The sequence below is a fragment of the Chanodichthys erythropterus genome, chromosome 12 (assembly GCF_024489055.1).
Source record: "Chanodichthys erythropterus isolate Z2021 chromosome 12, ASM2448905v1, whole genome shotgun sequence".
Taxonomy (NCBI): domain Eukaryota; kingdom Metazoa; phylum Chordata; class Actinopteri; order Cypriniformes; family Xenocyprididae; genus Chanodichthys; species Chanodichthys erythropterus.
The window spans coordinates 1,138,936-1,161,746 of NC_090232.1; the positions used below are offsets into that span (position 1 = coordinate 1,138,936).

General features: G+C 39.3%; 2 protein-coding genes across 4 annotated transcripts in view; one reads left to right on the forward strand and one right to left on the reverse strand.

Moving 5' to 3' along the window:
• Positions 1-547: 547 nt before the first annotated feature.
• Positions 548-3,265, forward strand: LOC137031553 (SLAM family member 6-like). The gene is made up of 4 exons (XM_067402581.1): positions 548-593; positions 696-1,019; positions 2,609-2,845; positions 3,090-3,265. The coding sequence occupies exons 1-4, from the start codon at positions 548-550 to the stop codon at positions 3,263-3,265; spliced, it is 783 nt and encodes a 260-aa protein (XP_067258682.1).
• An 11,366-nt stretch (positions 3,266-14,631) lies between these two features.
• The window catches only part of LOC137032844 (uncharacterized), a 42,434-nt gene continuing 34,254 nt past the window's right edge, over positions 14,632-22,811 (reverse strand). For all 3 annotated transcript variants that reach the window (XM_067404813.1, XM_067404812.1, XM_067404811.1), the window contains exon 12: positions 14,632-15,336. In XM_067404813.1, the coding sequence (XP_067260914.1) occupies positions 15,242-15,336 (95 nt within the window). In that variant the 3' untranslated portion in view covers positions 14,632-15,241. The remainder of the gene's footprint in view (positions 15,337-22,811) is intronic.

The following is a 22,811-nucleotide window of genomic DNA, read 5'->3' on the forward strand; positions in this document are numbered from 1 at the left end:
ATTTCGCTATCAAAATCTGTGTGTCAAAGCTCTGTTACCCACTAGAGGGCGGAGCAGATGCTTTTACACTGCAGAACAGTTCTGATGTAAGTGTAAATTCGCAGGTGTTTTGCTCAAGGGAGCTCGGTTGTGGAAGAAAGTGATGTTGATTCACTCTCTCACCTACATTTCCTGCCAGTACTGAGACTCAAACCTGTGACCTTCAGGTTATAAGCCAAACTCTCTCACCAGAAGGCCACAACTGCCCACAATGAACTTTACAAGAAACTTTATACTTTATATTTCTGGACTGAGTACGGTTCGTTTTTGGGTCCTTTCAGGGGGTCTGAGATCACTTGAGTTTGTTCAAATATACACTGAACCGCTCTGAGAGCGTTTGGAGGCTCAAGCCACTATAGGTGTGAAAACACCCTTCATTTCTAAATAAGTCAAGGTGAGAGTCTAAAAGGAGCAGCACAGAGGTATTTATTCACACTCTCATCTTCAGCTCAAGTGTTCAGTCGTGTCTGGACCGTTTGATAGAACATTCCAGAACTGAAGACAGAAAATGATTCACCAGGTTTTCTTCAGTTTGTGCTTGTGGAGTCTAGTTGGTAAGTTATAGGCTGTCTATGGTGTCAATGAGAAGATCATGACTGTAAATCTTTACATTTATTTTACAATGTAAACTTATTTCAATTGTGCATTTGAATCAGGTGTGTTCGGTGTTGATGCATTAAAGTCAGTGTCAGTGAAGGAGGGAGATTCTGTCACTCTAAACCTTATTGAAAAACAGACGGATGAGGTGATCGAGTGGAGGTTTGGACACAACAACATCCTCATAGCTCGAATCAACAGGCAGAACAATAAAGGCACGTTTTATGATGATAGTGCTGGTGGGAGATTCAGAGGCAGACTGAAGCTGGATCAGACTGGATCTCTGAGCATCACGAACAGCAGAAACACAGACTCTGGACTTTATAAAGTCACCGGCAGCAGAACAGACACACCGATCAGCTCATTCAGCCTCAGTGTCTACGGTGAGTAAACCCTGTTTGGGGAAAAAGAAACTGTGCACAGTTTTGGACAAAAAGTTTGTTTTGTAGCGAACCACTGTGTTTAAAAAAGAAATGAGAGCAAACGCGATTGAACATGTTTGTGTCTCGTTATTCTATTCAAAATATCAACCAAGTGATTTTGCATTCCTGGCACAAATTAATAATTATTAGTGTCATTGCCAAGTATTATCATAAATAGTGTTCAAATATCAAAGCTATCTAATGTATCTAATACTTTAAAGCTCAAAGTCAAAATCATAATATTTATTGTTTCTGTAACAACTGACAAAAAATAGTATATATATATATATAAATATATATATATATTAGAGAGAGCTCCCCTGTGGTTTGTGGTTTTTCTTCAAGAGAAAAAAACTTTTCAAAACATCCTCCTTGGTTTTTTTCCCTTTACAAATCACACCTTGTATATATATGTGTGTATGTATATATATATATATATATATATAAATATATATATATATATATATATATATATATATATATAATTAGTCATTCTGATACAGTAAAAGTGTAGAAAGTGTAGTAGCCATGTTTTTTGCAGATTGATTACCATATGTAACCACAGTTTTACTACAAATGGTTAATTTCCATGGTTAAAAACTTTTGTCTTTTTAATGATTTAATTTAAATCAAGTGAAGAGTTCAAACGCAAAAACCTTTAAGTCCGTCTGACATCTTTTCCTTTAAATGAGCATTTTTTTTTTTATCAAGCTTCTATATTTAGATTCAGTAATTTCACTTAATTGGCAATGAAAAGGTTATTAGTCAGTAATTGAAATGCATATTTTCAGTAACGTCACTTTAGTCAATTCATTGGTATTTAACAAATTCGATATGTTTTTTTTTTTGTATTTTGCTGAATGCCTTTTTTTTTTTCGCTGGATATCTTGGGAAAACAACGTGTCAATAATTGTGGCCAACGTAACGAGAGAAAAAAAATTATTTCATAGTAAGATTTTCCCCCAACTTTCCATTGTTGTACTTCAATGACAGGTTAGAATTTTGTGATTTTATTTAAAATAAAGATCAAAAGGATAAACAACATAGATTTATTTTCAAAGCCTCCTTTGATCATATTTCCCAGCTGACTGTATCCTGTTAAAAACCGGTGGAAACTCTCCTCATGTTTGTGGTCTCACATGATTTTAATATCAGTTAAGGTTTGTGCCCCAAGCCTCAATCCCTTCATCCCAGTTCACCTTCTTATATTATGTCCTAAAGCTATGCTTTATGTGTAGAAAAAGTTCATACTTTTGAGCAAAAGCATACTTCTATTGCCAGTGCTGTCTTCATGTCACTGGACATCGTTTGTTTGCAAATTTAGATGAAGACGCTTAGTCAGTGGAAGTTGTTTCATGTGTGGATGCTGTAATCTAATTTATTTTGATTTATTTATCCTTTTGATCTTTATTTTAAATAAAATCACAAAATTCTAACCTGTCATTGAAGCAAAACAATGGAAAGTTGGGGAAAATCTTACTATGAAATAATTTTTTTTTCTCTAGTTACGTTGGCCACAATTATTGACTCGTTGTTTTCATGTTTTCCAGCTCCTCTTCCCATTCCCGTCCCCACACACTTTACACAATGTCCTTCATCGTCAAAGCAGAATTGTTCGATGGTGTGTTCAGTGTTGAATGTGAGTCACGTGACTCTCTCCTGGCACATGGGAAACAGTTTGTTCTCCAGCATCAATCTTTCTCTACCTCCGGAGGTGGAATCTCAGGATAAAAACACCTACAGATGTGTGCTGACCAATCCCATCAGCCACCAGACTCAAAGTTCAGGTAGGTCTTCATCAGCGGTGATATAAGTGACCAGCCGATATACTAGGTTTGACAAGGCTGAACGAAGCAACTGTCCAATAACAATCAAATTCGTTTTTGTTTTTGCACTTCCTGTATGAATATCATGGATTTGGAGGTTTATATTCGCAGTAAATGGATTTTCCACAATATATAATACACTCGCTTACTAAACTCAGATAACGATGACTATATTTTGTACTATATGAATCATATTTCTGTGAAGCTGCGATTCGATTGGTTCACTGTGTTCTGGTGGGCGTGGCCACTGTGGTCGCTCTGGTTTATGAATTCAGATCCAGAAGTCTTCAGCAGAAGAGGAGAGAGAAGACATCACCATCAAAATCTGTTTCTGATCAGTCTGGACCTCAGGAGGATGAAGATGTTCACGAAATTCTGTAACCAATATATCCCAAGATATCATTTAAGCATTTAACAAATAACTCTTCTTAAAGGTATGCTGTGTAACTGTTTTGTTCAAAATGAACACAATTGAAATAATGAGTAAATACATCACCACATCTTTATTTAAGCCTACATTTTGTATTTCATGCACAAATTCTTAGTGCATGTCACCCAGTGTTCTTCAGCAAAATGCATGGTCTTGTTTTTTTAACCACTATAGAGGGCCAAAAGTTGCATAGTGTACCTTTAATTAATGCTCCATTAAAATCAGTGAAAAGGTTTTAGTTAATAATTACAGTGTTTTTCACAGTACAGTATCATTCAAAAGCACTTTTACAAGGAAAAGTGCCTTAAAGCACCAGAATTGAGAACCGCTGTTCATCAACCACACCTGATTCAGTTAATTGTCATTGGTTAGTGTATGTTTTTATTATTAGGGGCCAAGCACTGAAGATCTGTTGATGTTCTTATTCTTCTTCTTCAGCTCTGGAAATCTATGGCAGCACCTAGAACCACTTGCAAGAAAGTTATGAAGTTTGGCACACTGATAGAGGACAGTCTGAACATTCAAACACAGCAAATTTGGAGTCTCTAACTCAAACTCTTTAGCGCCACCACTTGTCCAAAGTTTCACTCATGTTTATGCTAATAACTTTTGAACCACAATGGTCAGAAACAAAATTCCTTGGCTCAATACAATTCAATAATATCATTTTCCATAATAAATTTTTTCCTGCCAAAAAAAGACTTTTTGAATTCCTCTTAGACTGTTGCTCCGAATTTCATGAAAATCAAACCAGATCATCTTTAGACCATGCTTTAGACCATGCCGAATTAAGGAGATAGCAAAAATGGCTATTTTTTTAAAATGTTTTTAGTAAAATGCTGTATTTTAAGTACGCATTACCATATCATTATGAATCTTGGTATGGGTTATCAGCATGATGCCCTGAAGGAACCTGAGAAGTTTCAAGACAGCGCCACCTAGTGTAAAAATATTTAAATGCTCGTAACTTTGGGTGTAATTTACTTATTTTATTCCTGAATCCTTGCCAAGTCCAATGATACCAAACATGATAGGCTTTGCCTTATAGTTTATGGTTTATGCTTTCGCAAATATCTTCGATCAAGACGAAACCATCATAAGAAATTTGGAAAATGGGGTGCTGGCTATATGTTATAGGCCAAATGTCAAAATTTGTGATAGTAAATGGCACAAAAATGCAATCAATGTCATGCATGAGTCTGAGTCATTTTTTATGTCTATAAACAAAATGAGATATTTTCACCAAATTTGACACACTATGTATGGGGGCACAGTGGTGGGATTGTGCCTGTTGGTGGCACTATAACTGAACAAAATGTGAAATTGTCACTAACAACAATAAACTAAATGATATAAAATGCTCTATAATGCTTTGAAGGCTGTAAAGCACATAGCTTTGTCTGATCCACTTTAAGAAATGAAGAATGTCTTGATTGCATTTTACTGCAGCCGTCTGCTCTCAACATTCATGGCAAGATGTTTGATATCTAAAACAATCTAATTAAACTGTTCGTTGAAGGTCAACATCACATGTGAACAAGTGCATCAACACAACATGCAGCTTGTTGCTTTTGTGCATGGGTACTTGGTCTTCTTAAAGAGCTGTTATGCAATATCTATACTTCATAATACTTTATGCCTCTTTTTGTACAATATTAAACATGCAATATTATATTCTTTAAATACTTACTTTAAATACACCACCATCATTTAGCTCTTCTCCCTACTATTTGATTGTTATTCTTGAAGAATATATCCATGTACAGGTTTGCACTGTCAACTTCATAAATAAAATCTAGTTTAAAGAATATGGTGTGTTCATGTATTTTTCGGATAAGATAACTACTGAGATTGAGAGTAATGAATCTTACTGGTAGTACCATTCACTTATTTTTATTATGCAAAACTAAATGCCTCTATATTGCTGTTGGATTCTATGATTACATTTACTACATAAACGTTTACCCAGATGAAATGTCTTTTAAAATGTGGTATACCTTAAATGCAGAATGGATGTGGGTGTTAAAACACCGTTCTGAGAAACTGCTGACAACTAAAACAGGAAAAAATTTTTTTGTGTGAAATGACAAGTTGGGCAAACAAAAATAAAAGTGTGCACATTAGTCACTCTTTCAGTTTAAATTCCTCACTACTCTAGTTAGTCTTTACCTCTCATTAAGATTATTTTAGGCCTTCATGTCTGCTGAACCCCATCAGTTTCCTGACACTGAACATGAAAAAACTGACAACTTTGCCAGTAATTACTTTGCATATTTGAATGTTTGTACATTAATTCATCCATGAATCGATGAATGTGTTGAATCTGCCAATGGAATTAAAACATTTTAGAAAACCGCTATGACAGGAACTATGTTGTCACTTTGTAGGCTTTTGGATTATCGCAAAAAGAAATAAGCTCTGTGATCAACAAAAGTTAATGATACTTGTACGTTTTGTCCATCAAGATAATGTTCACAGATGAACACAACTTTTATGAAGCTTAAATGCAGTCGTTGGAAGCAAAGAGCTAAAGGCTATAAATGAATTACACCACATTAGCACGTCAACCAACATCAACACTACTAAACAGACATCTCTTTTATTATTTATTTACAAAACATTTTCCCTTAAATTTTGAATTACAATTGTTTGTAAGTGCTCAATTATAAGCATAACGAGGTTGTAAATGCAGACTGAGCTTTAACTGTTCGACATTTACATTTAATGTCAACAGCTTTAACCCTCTACCGCATAGTGTTGCCATATGGCAATTTTGTGTTCATTTCCTTGCCATTGTCTCTTTAACAGAACATTCTCATTTTTTTTTTTTGTTGATAAGAGAAGACCTTAGTTTAGCCAATGATGTGCTTTGGTTAAGTCACATGACATGCAATTTTTTTCTGTGGCGTGATTTTTTGACAGACTGCCGTCTCTTGTATGTAGTTGCTGAAAGCAAATTAAAACGTCAGTAACAAACAAGGACCCGCCCATGTCACATTCACAAAAAAATTGTTAACATCATCTCAGGTAGGTTAAGATTGAAAGAAATAAGATTGCGTAATGTTGAATTTTCATGAACTACAATATTTTTGGTTTTATGTCAATGTTTTATGATACATGATGAACAGTATTAGATGTGTACATTTTGTAGACTGTCTACATTTGCAATTTAAATAATATTCACGAAATATGTAATGAAATTCAAAGAATATAAAGCAATATTCAGCAAAAGAATAAATTCCATAAATAAAAGCACAAGATGTTGGAAATTAGTATAAGGTGTTGTTTATATTTACTGCTAAAGCTTATAATAGCACCAATTTATTCATTACAAACAACATTTATGAGAAAAAATATTCACTTATTTTAAGTTATTTCCACTATTGCGCGTTGTTGATATGGCAACATATCATAAAGTACCTTAAAATAATATTTTTTTTCAATTTTTTTTTTTACAGCACTTCAAGTTAAGCCATTCTAAGAACAGAAAAAGATTCAAATATTTTTTTTTTTTTTATAAATTTAGCATAATGCGTGCGGTAGACAGTTAAAAAAAAAACAAAAAAAAAAAACAAAGTAGGCTAATACTTGTTTTTATGAAAGTATCTAGAGCTTGTGTTAACTACGCATCTTATTTCAGAAATTTTACCAAAATCCCATTCAAAAACAAAAATTCACTTCAGGATGATGCAACCTTATGTAGCCCCGCCCCTTTTTGAGCGCCGCGGTCATTGTCTTTTGACTTCCGGTTTGTATTTCCACAGCGATCTTACGTATTTATGAATGAACTGCTCGTTTTAAAATCTTCCCGGTCTGCTGACATTTGTTAAGACGTCTGATTCAAACATTACAGTGCTCATGATAACTTTTGTTAACCATACAATAAGTAAATCCACTTCATCAGCTAATTATTCGTTGACAGCGATGACAGAAATGCTACCGCAAAACCAGAAGTTAAAAATTCTAAAGATGGATGCGCGCACGTTTCTCTGGCGCTCAAGGTTAAAAATAGCCAATCACCATCGAGTATTTCAAATTTCTCAACAGTTAGAAGCGAATCATCTTTCAATGACTGTAGAGGTGTATGGAGCGCCGCACATGACTTGCAAGAAAAAAAATAAATAAATCGTGCACTATTTACTATTTCGTTCCCTCGATTTATAAATCATGCAGCTGATTTAACAAATGTATGAAGGACAAGCTACAGCAGATGAAGACAGTATGAATTTCTTCAGGTGAGTGAAATTCTTCATTGACACAACTTAAGTTCAAGTTCAAGTTCAAGTTACTTTATTTATACCCGAAGGTAGATTTTGTTTGCAGTAGAGTCCTCATACACACATACAAAACAGAACACATAAAAGACTACATCAAACATCAAAAAGTTCTTATCAGTCCAGAATAAATAATACATACATGACTCCTCATACATTTACATTTACATTTACATTTATTCATTTGGCAGACGCTTTTATCCAAAGCGACTTACAAGTGAGGAATACAACAAGCGAGTCGTTATGACGAGGCAAATAGACAAGAAGTGCTCATAATACAAGTTATGGGCAGTGCTCAGATTATCCTAAGATACAATAGAGAGGGATTAGAGGAAGTGAAAGGATAGGAATAAGAAGTTTTTTTTTTTGTTTTTTTTTAAGATGAGGTTAAGTGCTCACGAAAGAGGTGGGTTTTCAGCTGTCTTTTGAATATTGCCAGGGATTCCGCATTCCGGATGAAGGCAGGAAGATCATTCCACCAGCAAGGGACAGTGAATGAGAATGTTCTGGAAAGTGATTTTGTGCCTCTCTGTGATGGTACCACAAGCCTTCGCTCCTTTAATGAGCCCAGGTTTCTGGTAGGAGTGTAGACTCGTAAGAGTGAGTGGAAGTAGGAGGGTGCTGAGCCTGTGGTGGATCTGTAAGCAAGCGTCAACGCCTTGAATTTGATGCGAGAAGCAAGTGGTAGCCAGTGAAGAGAGATGAAGAGAGGCGTGACGTGGGCTCTTTTGGGCTCGTTGAAGACGAGACGTGCTGCAGCATTCTGAATCATTTGTAGAGGCTTGATTGTGCATGATGGCAGTCCAGCCAGAAGTGCATTGCAGTAATCAAGCCTAGAAATGACCAGAGCCTGGACCAGAAGTTGTGTTGCATGTTCTGTTAGAAAGGGCCTGATTTTCCTGATGTTGTATAGTGCAAATCTGCATGACCGAGCTGTCTTTGCAATGTGGTCTTTGAAGGTCAGTTGATCATCAAGGATTACTCCAAGATTTCTGGCCGAATTTGATGGGGTAATTGAGGATGTGCCTAGTTGGATGCTGAAATCGTGATTTAGAGTCGGATTGGCAGGGAAGACGAGAAGCTCAGTCTTAGCCAGGTTGAGCTGTAGATGATGTTCTTTCATCCATGCCGAGATGTCCGCCAGACAGCTTGAGATTCGAGCAGCTACTGTGGGATCGTCTGGATGGAATGAAAGGAAGAGTTGTGTGTCATCAGCATAGCAATGGTAGGAGAAACCATGTGCCTGAATGATGGGACCAAGTGATGTAGTGTAAATGGAGAAGAGGAGGGGTCCAAGAACTGAACCCTGAGGAACACCCGTGGTCAGCTGATGAGCTTTGGATACCTCCCCTCTCCAGGCAACCCTGAAAGACCTTCCTGTGAGATAGGATTCAAACCAGAGAAGTGGAGTACCTGTGATGCCCAGTGATGAGAGGGTGGACAGGAGGATCTGATGATTCACCGTGTCAAAGGCAGCTGATAGATCGAGCAGAATGAGAACTGATGATTTGGAATCAGCCTTTGCAATCCACAGGGATTCAGTGACCGACAGCAGTGCAGTCTCAGTCGAGTGGCCACTCTTGAAACCAGATTGATTGACATCCAATTGGTTGCTGTGTGAGAGGAAAGATGACACCTGGTTGAAAACAACTCGTTCAAGTGTTTTTCCTATGAATGGTAGGAGAGAAACAGGTCTGTAGCTGTCTACAAGAGACGTGTTTAATGTGGGTTTCTTAAGCAGTGGGGTTACCCGAGCCTGTTTGAATGTGTTAGGGAAAGTGCCAGTTTGGAGAGATGCGTTGATGATGTGTGTCAGTGCTGGTAAAAGTGTGGGAGCGATGGCTTGTAGAAGGTGTGTAGGGATGGGATCTAGAGGGCAGGTAGTAGGATGATTGGAGAGGAGAAGTTTGGATACTTCTGTCTCAGTGAGGGGGGAAAATGAAGAGAGGAGGTGTGTGGCTGTGTGTGTGGAGCGGAGAACTGACTGCTGATGGTAGATGTTTTGTCAGTGAAAAATGTAGCAAAATTATCAGCAGTAAGGGATGAGGTGGGTGGTGGTGGAGGGGGACAGAGGAGAGAGTTGAATGTTTTGAAAAGTGTGCGTGTGTTTGAAGCGCTGTTGATTTTGTTGTGGAAATAGGAGGATTTAGCAGCATGAATTTCAGCAGAAAAGGATGAGAGCAGAGACTGATAGCTACAAAGGTCAAATTGATCTTTTGATTTGTGCCACTTCCTCTCTGCAGCCCTGAGTTTGGTCCGATGTTCACGAAGAACATCAGATAACCAGGGATTAGAGGGAGTGGCACGTGCAGGCCTGGATGACAGAGGACAGATACTATCTAGAGAAGAAGTTAATGTGGAACATAAAGTGTCTGTTGCTGTATTCACATCCAGAGATGAGAATTGTGAGGCTGAGGGAAGGGAGGATGATACAGTAGAGGAAAAATGAGAAGAAGAAAGAGAGCGCAGGTTTCGTCTGAAGGTAACTGGTAGCGGGGTTGGTGGTGAACAAATGGGGAGTTGAAGATTAAAAGTAATGAAAAAATGATCAGAAAAGTGCAGAGGTTTTACCAGAATGTTGTCGGTGATGCAGTTGCGAGTGTAAATGAGATCAAGTTGGTTGCCAGATTTGTGTGTACTTGTGGTTATGAGCCGATTAAGATCGAATGAGGCTAGCAGAGAGTGGAAGTCAGAAGCATAAGGCTTCTCTAGATGAATGTTGAAATCGCCAAAAACTACAAGTGGGCTACCATCCTCTGGGAATGAGGACAACAGCATGTCCAGTTCCTCTACAAAGGTACCCAGTTGGCCTGGGGGGCGATAAATTACTACAAAATGAATTTTGACAGGAATTGAGATTGTAATAGCATGAAATTCAAATGAATTGTAGTTGCACAGAGACGAATGAGTCGAGTATTTCCAATTGTCAGAAATGAGAAGACCTGTGCCCCCACCCCTCCCAGATTGGCGAGGGGTATGAGAGAAAGTGAAGTTGTTAGAGAGAGCAGCAGGGGTTGCTGAGTCCTCTGGACGAATCCAGGTCTCAGTCAAGCCAAAGATATTAAGAGAAGAATTAGTAGCAAAGGCTGGAATGAAGTCAGCTTTGTTAACTGCTGACTGACAATTCCATAGACCCACAGAGACAGAGAGAGGAGTGTTAGTGTTAGAAGAGGAGTAAACAGGACGCAGGTTGGAAGCATTGCGCTGCCTTTTACGTGGGTTAGTGGAGCGTTGCCGAGAGACAACAGGAATGAGTTGAAAGCACATGCTGAGGAAGAAGGACAAGTGTGAAAGGAGGGAAGAAACTTAAGTGCCTACCAGTTTCGTTGCTCGGTGGAGTCGCAGGTCTTTAGCCGAGTCGGTCTTCACACGAGGAGGCTTCCGCGACAGCGGGCACACACAATTAATATACTGCTTATTAACACGTGATTGAAACGAGCTAGGCCCGCCTTGCAAATCAGCACTGCAAAAGCCTAAACCCGTGAATGGCTGAAAACTGAAACTAACTAAAGCTTAAGTGCGGGCAATAACACCAATAAAGTCTGCAAACGCGGCTGTTATTCTAAACAAGTACAATCAAAATACACAAATATAAAGTAAAATACATAAAAACCAAGTACACAAACTATAACTCATTACTCCAAGTAATGGCTGCTGGAACAAAACTATTTTTGTATCTTTTTGTTCTACACCTGGGGATTCTAAACCTGCGCCTTGACGGTAGAAGCTGGAATTCTGTGTGCAAAGGATGTGAACTGTCCTTTAAAATTGAACTAGTTATGCGCTGTAACTGTTTTGTATACAAGGTCTCCACATTAAGCTGCGGGTCACCTATCAGCCTGCTGGACCACTTTACTATTTTATTAAGTGAGTTTTTATTTTTCAAAGTGAGGTTCCCAAACCAGGCTACTAGCGCAAATGATAAAATTGACTCAATAAAAGCATGATAAAAAAGGATCATGATGGATTTGTCAATATGAAATTGATTCAATTTCCTCAAACAAAACATACGCTGATGCCCTTTTTTACAGACTTGTTCACAGTTCGTTCCAAATGTAAGTTTAGAGTCTATTACCATCCCCAGGTATTTATATGATTCAACACATTCAACAGTTTGGCCTTTGATTGATGTAATTTCTTGTGTTTGGGTTGTTTTTTTTCCTAAAGTCAATAAGCATGTCCTTTGTTTTAACTACATTTAGATGAAGGTGAGACGCCTCACACCATTCAACAAAGTCACTGATGACTGGACCGTGACCTGTTTCACTATCTTGGAGCAGGCTAACAATTACCGAGTCATCTGCATATTTAATTATAGTCCTGTTTTCCCACCTGCTCTGGCACATATTTGTGTACAGGATGAAAAGAAGAGGTGAGAGTACGCATCCTTGTGGGGAGCCTGTTGATGAACAGACTTTTTCTGAGAGACTGCCATTCACTCGCACTCTTTGTGTCCTGTCCGTTAAAAAATTAAGGATCCAGCCGACTAGATTATTACTTAGATCAAACTGTTCCAGCAGCCTTGTGATTAAAATATGAGGTTGAATTGTATTAAAAGCCGATGAGAAATCAATAAATAAAAGTCTGGCATGAGAGCTATTATTATCTAAATGCTTAAAGAGTAAATTAAGTAAGGTGACTGTGGCGTCTTCCACCCCCCCTACAGGGTCTATAAGCAAATTGCAGAGGGTCAAGTGAATGCTCTGTTTTCCTCAATATTTCAGACCTCACTAATTTTTCAAAAACTTTCATTACTATTGATGTGAGTGCCACTGGTCTGAAATCATTAAGATTTTTAGTGTTGTTAGATTTGGGAACAGGGATAACTACAGCATCTTTCCAGACCTCAGGTACTACTTGTGCCTCTAAGGATTTATTAAAAATGTAATGGAAGGGAGTACTCAATTGCTTTGCACAGGTTTTGAGTGTACGCCCACAGATATTATCTGGACCATGACTTTTATTAACTCTTATAGAGAGGAATGCTTTGTGCACTTCTGTTTGTGTTATATTAAAATGTTGAGTGTCTACAAGCTGTTTACTCAAATTATCGATCTCATCGCTAAAATCAAAAATATTAAAACGATTGTAAAATTGAATAAGAGCACTGGCCAGCTCAGTATCTGAGCTGAAGCCATCCAAGGTGACTGGGCTGCTGCTTTTTAGATTCTGGAGGCCTGCTATGGTTTTCATACTGTCCCAGGCTGATCCAAGACTATTTGTTGCCATCTGGTTCTCCAGTTTATATTTATAGTCTCGTTTTGCTTTGAGAATTCCTATTTTTAAATCCTTTTTCGCTATTTGTAGTTCAGCAATGTCACCCCCCTTAAAACATGATTGTTTTTTCCGTAAACTATCTTTAACAGTTTTAGTTATCCATGGTTTGTTATTAGGATAAATTTTCACCTGTTTACATGGGACAATCATGTCCCTACAGAAGGCAATATATGAGCATGTCACATCAGTCCATTCATTTAGGTCATCCTCACAAGACTTTTTAAACATTTCCCAGTCTGTACAATCAAAACAGTCTTGTAAGCATAGTATTGATTCATCAGTCCAGTCTTTAATTACTCTAACTTGAGCTTTATATTTTTTTAGAACAGTTTTATATGTTGGCAACAAATGCACACAGTTGTGGTCCGCTGAACCCAGCGGCGGTAAAGGCAGCGATTTGTAAGCGTCTTTTATAGATCCATAGCAAAGGTCCAGGGTTTTATCCCGTCTAGTAGGACAGGAAACATACTGATAAAAGTTTGAAAGTGTTTTCTTAAGACATACATGATTAAAATCACCCAGTATAAAGTTTGGCGCCTCAGGTGAGAGTGATTGTAGTTTCTGCACAGTTTCAAAGATGGTGTTAGAGGCTGACACGTCGTTCGCCCTCGGGTGAATATAGACTGTCGTAATAAAAACTTGTGGAAATTCACGTGGTAGGTAGAAAGGTCGTAGTGATACTGATAAAAGTTCGACATCTGATGTACAGATACACTCTCTTACAGTCACAGACGTACAGTATCTTTTGTTAAAATATAAGCATACCCCGCCACCTTGAGATTTCCCCGTTGCCTCTCTCTCCCGATCAAGTCGATAAGGTGCCCCGAATCCATCAATTGACAAGTCGGTGTTCTGGTCATTCTCCGTCAACCAGGTCTCTGTGAAAGCCAGGACACAGCACTCTCTGAAGTCCTTCAGAAAACTGACGTTCCCCTGAAGCTCATCCAATTTATTCCTCAGGGACTGGACGTTCCCTAGGATCATGGAGGGTAGAGGAATGCGAGAAAGCCGCTGTTTTCGGAAGCGTTGCCTGACGCCTCCCCGCTTACCTCGCTTTCTCTTTGTTGCCGCTGTTTTCCCCTCTGCGTTTTTTAGGATACAGTTAGGCAGTTGTAGCATGATGTCTGTCCCACACATTCTCCCGCAGTTCAATTGCAGCAGTGTGGTTCTGGTGTACTGAAACTTTCCATGGCTAACAGCTCCTTCAACGAAGTCGAAGATAATCAATCCAAGGAATAGCATCCAAAGGACAGAAAGAGTTCTAATGTCCATTGTGTATACGCGCATACATAAACAACGCTATAGACCGGACCCGTAAGAACTTTTCAATAAAAATAAAGAAGGAGAACACAAACACGAATGCTCTAAAACTTCCGCGCCAAACTTTCACACACTTTTCACACACTCTCACTCCTACTGCCGGTCGCAGCGTGCGCATGCGCCCTTTTTCATATTAAATTTCAAATATTTGATTTCGCTCGGCAACTCAGTCTGGAAACCTGTACATTCACTTCTGCTGCGCTGTTACACTTTTGCGGGAACCAATCACAGACTGGCTTATCCACCTTGCTCGCTATTGGCGGGTATAACACGATGACGATAGAGAAGCGACGGCAAGCAGCTTTCAAACTCTATCTGATCTACCCGTCTCTCGCACGACCGTCACTCCAAAATAACAAGGCACAATGAGAACAGAATGAGATATTTTTACCAAACTCAGCACACCTATGTAAGAGATTATTCTGTGGTTGTGTACAAAAGGATGTGGAAACTGGCCACTTGGTGGTGCTATAACAGCAAAAAACATGAAAACTGCTATAACTACTTCAACGTTAGGCCATCGACTACGAATGGAACGCAGGGAGTGTCGTTATTTGAGGTCCCATGACTGTCTTCAAGGACGTTGACGTATTTCAAAAAACATGTCCGCCATCGGCCAATGAAGTATGAGCAGCTATCAAACAATGTTAATGGAGAACAATCAGAAACAAAATTTACTGGGCCAGTGTTGCCAATTTAGCGATTTTGACACTAGATTTAGTGACTTCCCCAAACCTTTTGTGACTTTTTAAAAAAATTTAGGAACAAAATCTAGCAACTTCTTGGACAAACCTTATCGATATTCTTATTTTGCCTACTGATTCCCAGAGGCCCTTGAGAAATTCGAAATTAATCGTCCACCGATTTCTGCGCTTTTTCATGTGCGCAAACAATTGTGTTTGAGAAATACTGCTGTGGTTCACACATCTTAAAACATATGATATTTCTGACATTCACATGTTTATTTTTCCCTTTCAGTGGATGTATTTGAGAAGTGCATGTAAAACTGAACTCAGTTGTTGATGTGATTGACGCTGGTGGGCGTGTCTTATCTCATCAAACTAAACTTGTTGACTGCTGCACATTCAAACAGGAACCTCTCCATTCATCATTTATAACTGTTGATTTATTCACTCTGTTTCTTGTGTAATCTGAAATACAAAGAATATGAGAGACAGACATTAAAAAGGTCAAGTCTGTAGTAGGGCTGCACGATTTATCGCATGCGATTTGGCAAAAGCTGCAATTATTTTATGCGCAGTTTGTCAGAGCTGTACGGCTCTGTGATCAGTAGTAAATGTTTCTTTATCTGAAAGCCAGAGGGTGCTCTTGTGCAGAAACTGCAAATATGAAGTAGAAGTAGAACATGCGTCATTCCAGGAAATCCCATACTATCGCTGTAGCTGAATAAACAGAAGATAGAAATGTTTTGATTGATTAAACATGACTGAAACGCAGGGCTGGGGAGTAACGAAATACATGTAACGACGTTACGTATTTAAAATACTAAATTTGAGTAACTGTATTTTGTTACAGTTACATTTTAAATAGATTAAAATGTAAAAAAATTAGTTACATTCAAAAAGTATTTTAGATTTCCAAAGTGATTACTTTGATTTTTAATGTCATTTATTTCGTTTAATATTAACGTAAGCTGTTTGAGGATTTTTAATCAATGAGCCAATGTTGATGATTCTCCGACTCTGTTTAAAAAAAAAAAAAAAAAACGCGCGCAGCCAGTTCAGATAGGCAACCTGCAGAGGACAGACATGAGATTGCATGCAAATAATGGACGGGAAAACAGGGAATAGGCTAATGCATTTCTCTAGTGGAAATTCAAAGAAAGTTTTACTTGTATAAACACTTATATAAACATGAAAAAGGACGTACAGTAACAACATGCAAGCTATGCAAGTGCAAGTGCAATGCAAGCTATCTCCACCTGCAACAAAACTTCTATCGGCGTCACGATTCAAAATCTAATCTGAAAAAGCATCTTGAGGTAGGCCTAAGCTGTTCTTGGTCTTTGAAAATGACCTTATTTACTCCCTATTTTCCTATTTACTCGTATGTTGAGCTTTGTATGGTTATCATTAGCCTACGTTTAATATTTATAAGAATTTATTAGGTCTTCTCACTGCTCACGAAATATAGGAAGAATAATATAAATATTACAGTGGGATTGATATGAATGTATCTCTGACTGGAACTTGCTTCAGACAAGTTTTGATGGCTTTTCCTCTTATCTCCAGCACAGCGTGCTTTGTGTATGTAGTGGTAACCATGGAAACGCTATATCACTGCTGTTCCATAAGCGCCACCTGCTGTCAGAGAGTGACTTTGCATTTCGCTGCTGCCTGCCAGCTGTCTGATCTACGCTCGGAGCTTCGTGGAGATTATCCTAAATCCTTCTCTTTATTCCTATTCGCATAATATAACTTTCTTATTTTCACTAGATTACTTAACCTATTGCATAGTATTACTAAACGGAACGATTTATTACTAGCAATCCACCAGCGTAATCACCTAGTGTTAGCCATAGCCTGCTAGCTACCGTCTACTTTCTTTTTTTTCCTCTAAACCAACCTTCCTTGTCGATTGAATGGCGGATTTATCCGATGTATGTTATTCTGATCTGTCCTCGCCAGATCGGGAAGCTGTGGAGACGTTGCTGCCCGGCATTCATCGATCCACCGCGAGGTACAGCGTCCCGCACATCACCCTCGCCCCAGGCACCGGCAAGCGACCGAGACATCCAGCCAGCGAGTCCCGTGTGCGTTGCAGTTTTTCGGACGGCGTTCATCAAACACACGGTCAGTCATGTCCGACGATTATCATGTGTAGTAAATGCAACATGTACAGCTTAGCTCTTTCTGTCAGCAGTGAGACTTACACATGTGATAAATGCAGGGATATTGTCAGGCTGACAGAGAGAATCTCAGAATTAGAGACACGCATCCAAACTTTAATTGAGGATAGTGAGAATGAAAGGGCCTTAGATACTGCTTTGGATGCGACTAGCCTAGTAAACACTACACATTCGGTTCCGGTTGTAGAAGCCACGCAGCAGGCTAACTGGGTGACTGTGAGGCGGCATAATGGCAAGAACAAACACCACTCTTCCGTTCCGATTAGAACATCAAACAGGTTCTCCCCACTCAGTGACGCACCCACTGAGAATCCTGTTGAAAGTGCCCTAGTAATTGGCGATTCTATTACACGGAACGTAAAAATAGAGACACCAGCCACCATAGTCACATGTTTGCCGGGGGCCAGAGCACCTGACATCAAAGCAAATTTAAAAGTGCTGGCTAATGCTAAACGTAAATATTCTAAAATCATTATCCACGTCGGCACAAATGATGTTCGACTTCGCCAGTCGGAGATCACTAAAATTAACATTAAAGAGGTGTGTGAACTCGCAAGTACAATGTCAGGAGAAGTAATTTGTTCTGGCCCTCTTCCTGTTCGTCGGAGTGATGAGATAGTTAGCAGGTTATCATCACTCAATGGCTGGCTGTCTAAGTGGTGTGCGCAGAATAATATAGGTTTCATAGACAATTGGAAAAGCTTTTGGGGCAGACCTGATCTGTTGAAAAGAGATGTGCTGCTCTTCTCTCTAGAAATTTGGCAAATAGTCTTAGAGTTGAAACATGACAAACCAGGGCCCAGATCAGGACGCAGACAAACTGGCTAAACCGACCGTCTGCTAGCCGCCTCACGTCACAGAACTCAGATAATTCACAGCACATAGAAACACTTTCACCTAGATATTATCACATAGAGACTGTGTCTGTACCTGTACTTCCGAAACCTTTTAAGGGTAAAAATTTAATTGATGTTGTTGGGAAAATTCATTGATTATTAACGTATTACTAGTAGAGAATAGCTTGTATGAACAACACTGGAAAGCACCGGGTTTTCTGCACTGAGAGCATCAAGCGTAAATGAAATATAAGTGTATTCAATGCAAATTATAAAAGCAAAGTTGTGGAAAGTACCAAAGAAACCATTAAAACATGTTTTTTAAAAAATATAGCGGTTGGCGATCCGCCACCATTAAAACCAAAGCTGAGGGGTACTCATAGATAATGGTGGCAAAACGCCAGGGTGGAGCAAAAAGAAAAAGATAGCTCATTGGTTCTGTAACGATAAGAAAAACATATAAAACGAGCTGATTAATACTGTCTAGATCAGATGCGATGCCTGATGAGAAACTGACATCTCACTTTGTTGCCTGGCAATAAAGAATATCTTTTGAAGACCTGGAACTTCTGACTCTGAGAGCTTTTTTGAGAAGAGAACAGAATCATCTTAGGACACTGCAGACTGGCAACAACATAATTGGCGAGCGGCAGCCAGGAGCAGCGAGAGGTCAGAGGTGGCCCCCACGGCGGGACTGCTGCAGGAGGCCCTACAAAACAAAAAGGCGCCAAACAAAGAGGTAAGCACTTTTGCTTATATTTGTTTTGTATGGCCCCTTGTGAGCTGATGCCTGGGTGGTAACTATAAGACCTCAGCAAAACGAACCTAAATTTAAATTAAAATAATAAATGAAAGAATTAAGAAAATTAAGATAATTAAGATTAAAATGATTTATTGTGAATATTAAAATGAGGAACAATTTCCAGGTCTTTGAAGATAGCGCATGCGTAGACTAGTAGTATTTAACACGCAGAAGTGCGTTGTGCCAGAAGTTGGCTTTAGAAGTATTTAACACGCAGAAGTGCGTTTTGCCAGAAGTTGGCTGTAGAAGTAGTATTTAACACGCAGAAGTGCGTTGTGCCAGAAGTTGGCTTTAGAAGTATTTAACACGCAGAAGTGCGTTTTGCCAGAAGTTGGCTATATAAGAAGTGTTTTATGCAGAAGTGCATCTCTGTCTGCCTGAAGGAGGCACAGAGGAATGTGTGTGCGCAGAAGTGCGCTTGTTGTTTGATGTGTGTCAGGGAAGCCTTTTGAAGAGTAGGCAGCCCAGTAACTGTGTTGTATAATAAGTGTATAAAAATAAGGTGGATAGAAGAATTCTTTGGCTTTGTATAATTTGCATTGAGGAAAAAGTATGCTTAGAATTGATGAAAGTATTTAAAGGTATTTTTGTGAATTGGGAAAACAAGCTTATTAATGGATAATGAGAATCAAAATAAAAATGGAAATGTAAAATGTGAAAAAACTTATGTGAGAACAAAAAATACTCCAAAGAGTTTGTGTTGCAGATTATTTGGACATTTTCCAGATTGCAGACGCTGTGATCCAAATAAAGAAACACAGCCATTGATAAATAAAATAAATAAATAAGACTGAATTGTTTTCCCACTGTCACAAAAATCAGAAAAAAGTTAATGTAGTGTAAATATACTGTATATGAAGTGTGAGTGAAATCCCGGGTGTGTGAGTGAGCACTGAAGTGTCCGTGAGCTTGAGGAGGGGAGAGAGGTGTGTGCGTGTGTGAGTGTGCAGTAGAGCAGAAACAGAGAGATTCCTTTCTGAGAAGCAACAGTTGGCCAGGATCCATGTTTGAATTACTTGTATCAGAATATGAGAAGGATAGAATGAGGGAGTGTTTGAGGCTGGATAGAGAAGAAACTAAATTTAGACAAGCATTAAAAGAGTCCCAAGGGATACGAAATCATTTTTGGCTTGAAACTGAATATATAGACATTAATGGGCAGAGAGGGGAACTCACTGAACAGAAAAAAGAACAGTTGCTGAGAGATTTGGTAAAAGTCACCAATGCAAAATTGATTGAGAAAGAATGGCCTTTAGTGAATTGGAGTGAAGAAATCAAAAAACAAATAACACTTGAAAAGCTAAGACCATATTTAGCCAAATTTTGCCATCCCAGAACAACACTTCTGGAAACATTGCTAACAACAGCAGAAATAGAATTAGACCCAATTCTCATTCCCTATTTGAAAAGAAATGTTGGGTATCGTTGGCCTCAGGATTTGGGAGGAGCAACTATACTAAAAAATATTTACATCATTGTAAGTACATGCACAAGGCCAGTACAGTGGGAAAGTGACAGGATTTTTAAAATAGGGAAAAAAGGAGTTAGAAGTGTCACAACCACTAACTGGACGCTGGGAAAACTGACAGTGTCAGTGGTGCTGAGGAACAACCCAGAACACATACATCACTTGTGGGTGGAGATAAGGAGGGGCAAAAGAGAATTAGAGGAGCAGCCAGTGACTGTGGAAGATGACAGACCTTCAAGCAGAGAAGCAGAAGCGAAAGAGGGGGAGGAAGGGGAGGAGGATTTTGAATAATAGAGAAAGAGAAAGTTTGATTGAAGTGTTTGAGCCATTGGATTTTATTACTTTTCCCAAAACACAATTGCAAATTTCAGTAACAGTAGTGGGAGGATTTAATGCAAATTTAACCCCATGTCTCACTTATTCATATTGGGCAGGAGGAATAACAGCAATTGGGCGGAGAGTTGAGGAGAACGAACTCTGGAGTTTTGAATTGATCTGCTTGGGGGAAGACATTATTTGGAAACGCAACAATTACAGTTGGCTGGATCTGGAAGACGTGACTCCGAAGCCATTGACTGAGGTACAAATAAGAGCAATTTTAAAATACATGAGAAAAAGAAAGACCATCAAACTATTGTTTTAAAGTCCTCAACCCAGTACAAGTCCGGTGAAGGTCAGGGGTCGAATACTTTTAGTGGTCCTCATCTGACTAATCCGGTGAAGAATTCAAATAAAATTGGAAAATGATTTAACTGGGGTTAAAGAGATAAAAGATTGGTCACAAGACACAATGGCTTCGAAGTCACCGGAAACAGACATACCAGTAGAACGAATAATAACACAATACCCCATATGCAGAGATATTATTAAGAAATTATCAAAAAAGTGGGAAAAAAGGACCAAAAAATTAAAAACAAAATGGCCAGCAGAGGGAACATTTGATGTAGCAATGTGTAGAGAAATGAAAGCATTAATAAAGAACCATAAGCCACATGAAAACCAAGAAAAGAGAACAAAAGAGACAAAAAGAACAGGAGGTTTTAGACCTCTTCATACAACAGGCAATAAAAGATCACAAGAAGAGACAACTGGAAGAACAGAAAAAGAAGATGGAAGAAAAGGTGGAGCGCCCACCTCCCTATGCACCTCCCTATCAAGAAGCAAAAAAGCAAATGCCTATGGTAAGAGGTACACTAGAGGTGGATGGACATTTAAGTGTTGATGAAACTGATGAAGAGGATGATGAAGAACAACAAAGAAGAGAAAGAGAAGAGGAATACGCCCACCAGAAAGATGATGAGCAAGGAAGCCATCAAGAAAACAATGGACAGAAAAAAACTAACAAGCCTGTACCAGAGAAGAGAAGGCTAACAGCGAACACAAAGACACAACAACAACAACAACAAGAACAAAGGGAAGAAGAACAAAGGAGCCCACTGATGGACCACTCCTATGTGAAGCAAAAAAGACAAGAAGAAGAACGAAAAGGAGGAGGAAAAAGAAATCCATTATTGAGCAATCCCTATTTCTATATGGGAGAAGCCATACAGGAGCTAAACAGAACTGGAAGAGATAGCGACAACGAACCCATGACACAGGAACAGGAAGAAAGTGGCAGTGCGGATTCATTGGACCATGAGTTAAATAAGCTTCAGGAAGCTGCTGAAAAGCTAAGTCTGGAAAAACAACAAAGACGCCTGACTAGAAGGGCTCGATACCTGAGAAGGAACCTTGTGAGAGATGAGAATGAACATTGGCCAAGAAGAAGAGCACACTCGGCCAGCCCAGTGGGAAGACACAGAAGAAATAGCTCACAGGAGGAATATAGAAGGGTCTCAGGAACTCTTCGACTTGAGAAAATACCTCCAGGAGATCCGATATGGCGAAATGGAGCAGAAAGACGACTCATATCCCCTGCAGAATCCATGCCATTCCTAGCACCACAACCGATAGGAAGCTTGACAGAGAACTGGGGTGATCTAAACCCCTTTCAAGAACTAGAGAGATACTCTCCAGGAGGATACAACTCAATGTTGCAACCAGAGGTCACATGTGACTTGACAGCTCCCGTACCCCAGGCACCTATGCTACAAAAGAAGAGCAAGCAACTCCCCATCCTGATTAAGGGGGAACAAGCGCAATACGTGCCCTGGGCAGGACAAGACTTGGAAGGACTTGTGGCTCGCCTACCAGACATACATGAAGGAGCTGGAAAATGGATTCGACTATTGGAGGCAGAAACAATGGGAAAGATATTGGCCATTGGAGACATCAAGGCCTTGCTGGCAAAGAGTGTGGGAGGAGCCAAGACAAATGAGATCCTTGAGGATGCAGGCTTGAAGTCTGCAGTAGGAGGAACAAGGAAGGATGCCACCACCTTTGATCAGTACCGATCCATGATATGGAGAGTACTGAGGAAACACTACCCGACACAAATGGATCCCAAGCTACTGAAAGGAGAACAGCTGGGAGAAATGGAGAACCCCACCTCCTACATCCAGAAACAATTAAGAAGATGGAAGGAAGAACTGGAAAAGGATCCAGAAGGAGACATAGTGATGACAACACTTTTCAGAACTGCCATAGTGGAAGCCATGCCCTCAGCAGTGAAAGCAAGATTGGAAGATGTAGTGGGTCTGAATTCAAAGACA

Coding starts and splice junctions, on each gene's coding strand:
- LOC137031553 (XM_067402581.1), top strand. CDS start 548: ATGATTCACCAGGTTTTCTTCAGTTTGTGCTTGTGGAGTCTAGTTG. Junction 594..695: donor GTGCTTGTGGAGTCTAGTTG/GTAAGTTATAGG, acceptor CATTTGAATCAG/GTGTGTTCGGTGTTGATGCA. Junction 2,846..3,089: donor CCACCAGACTCAAAGTTCAG/GTAGGTCTTCAT, acceptor ATTTCTGTGAAG/CTGCGATTCGATTGGTTCAC.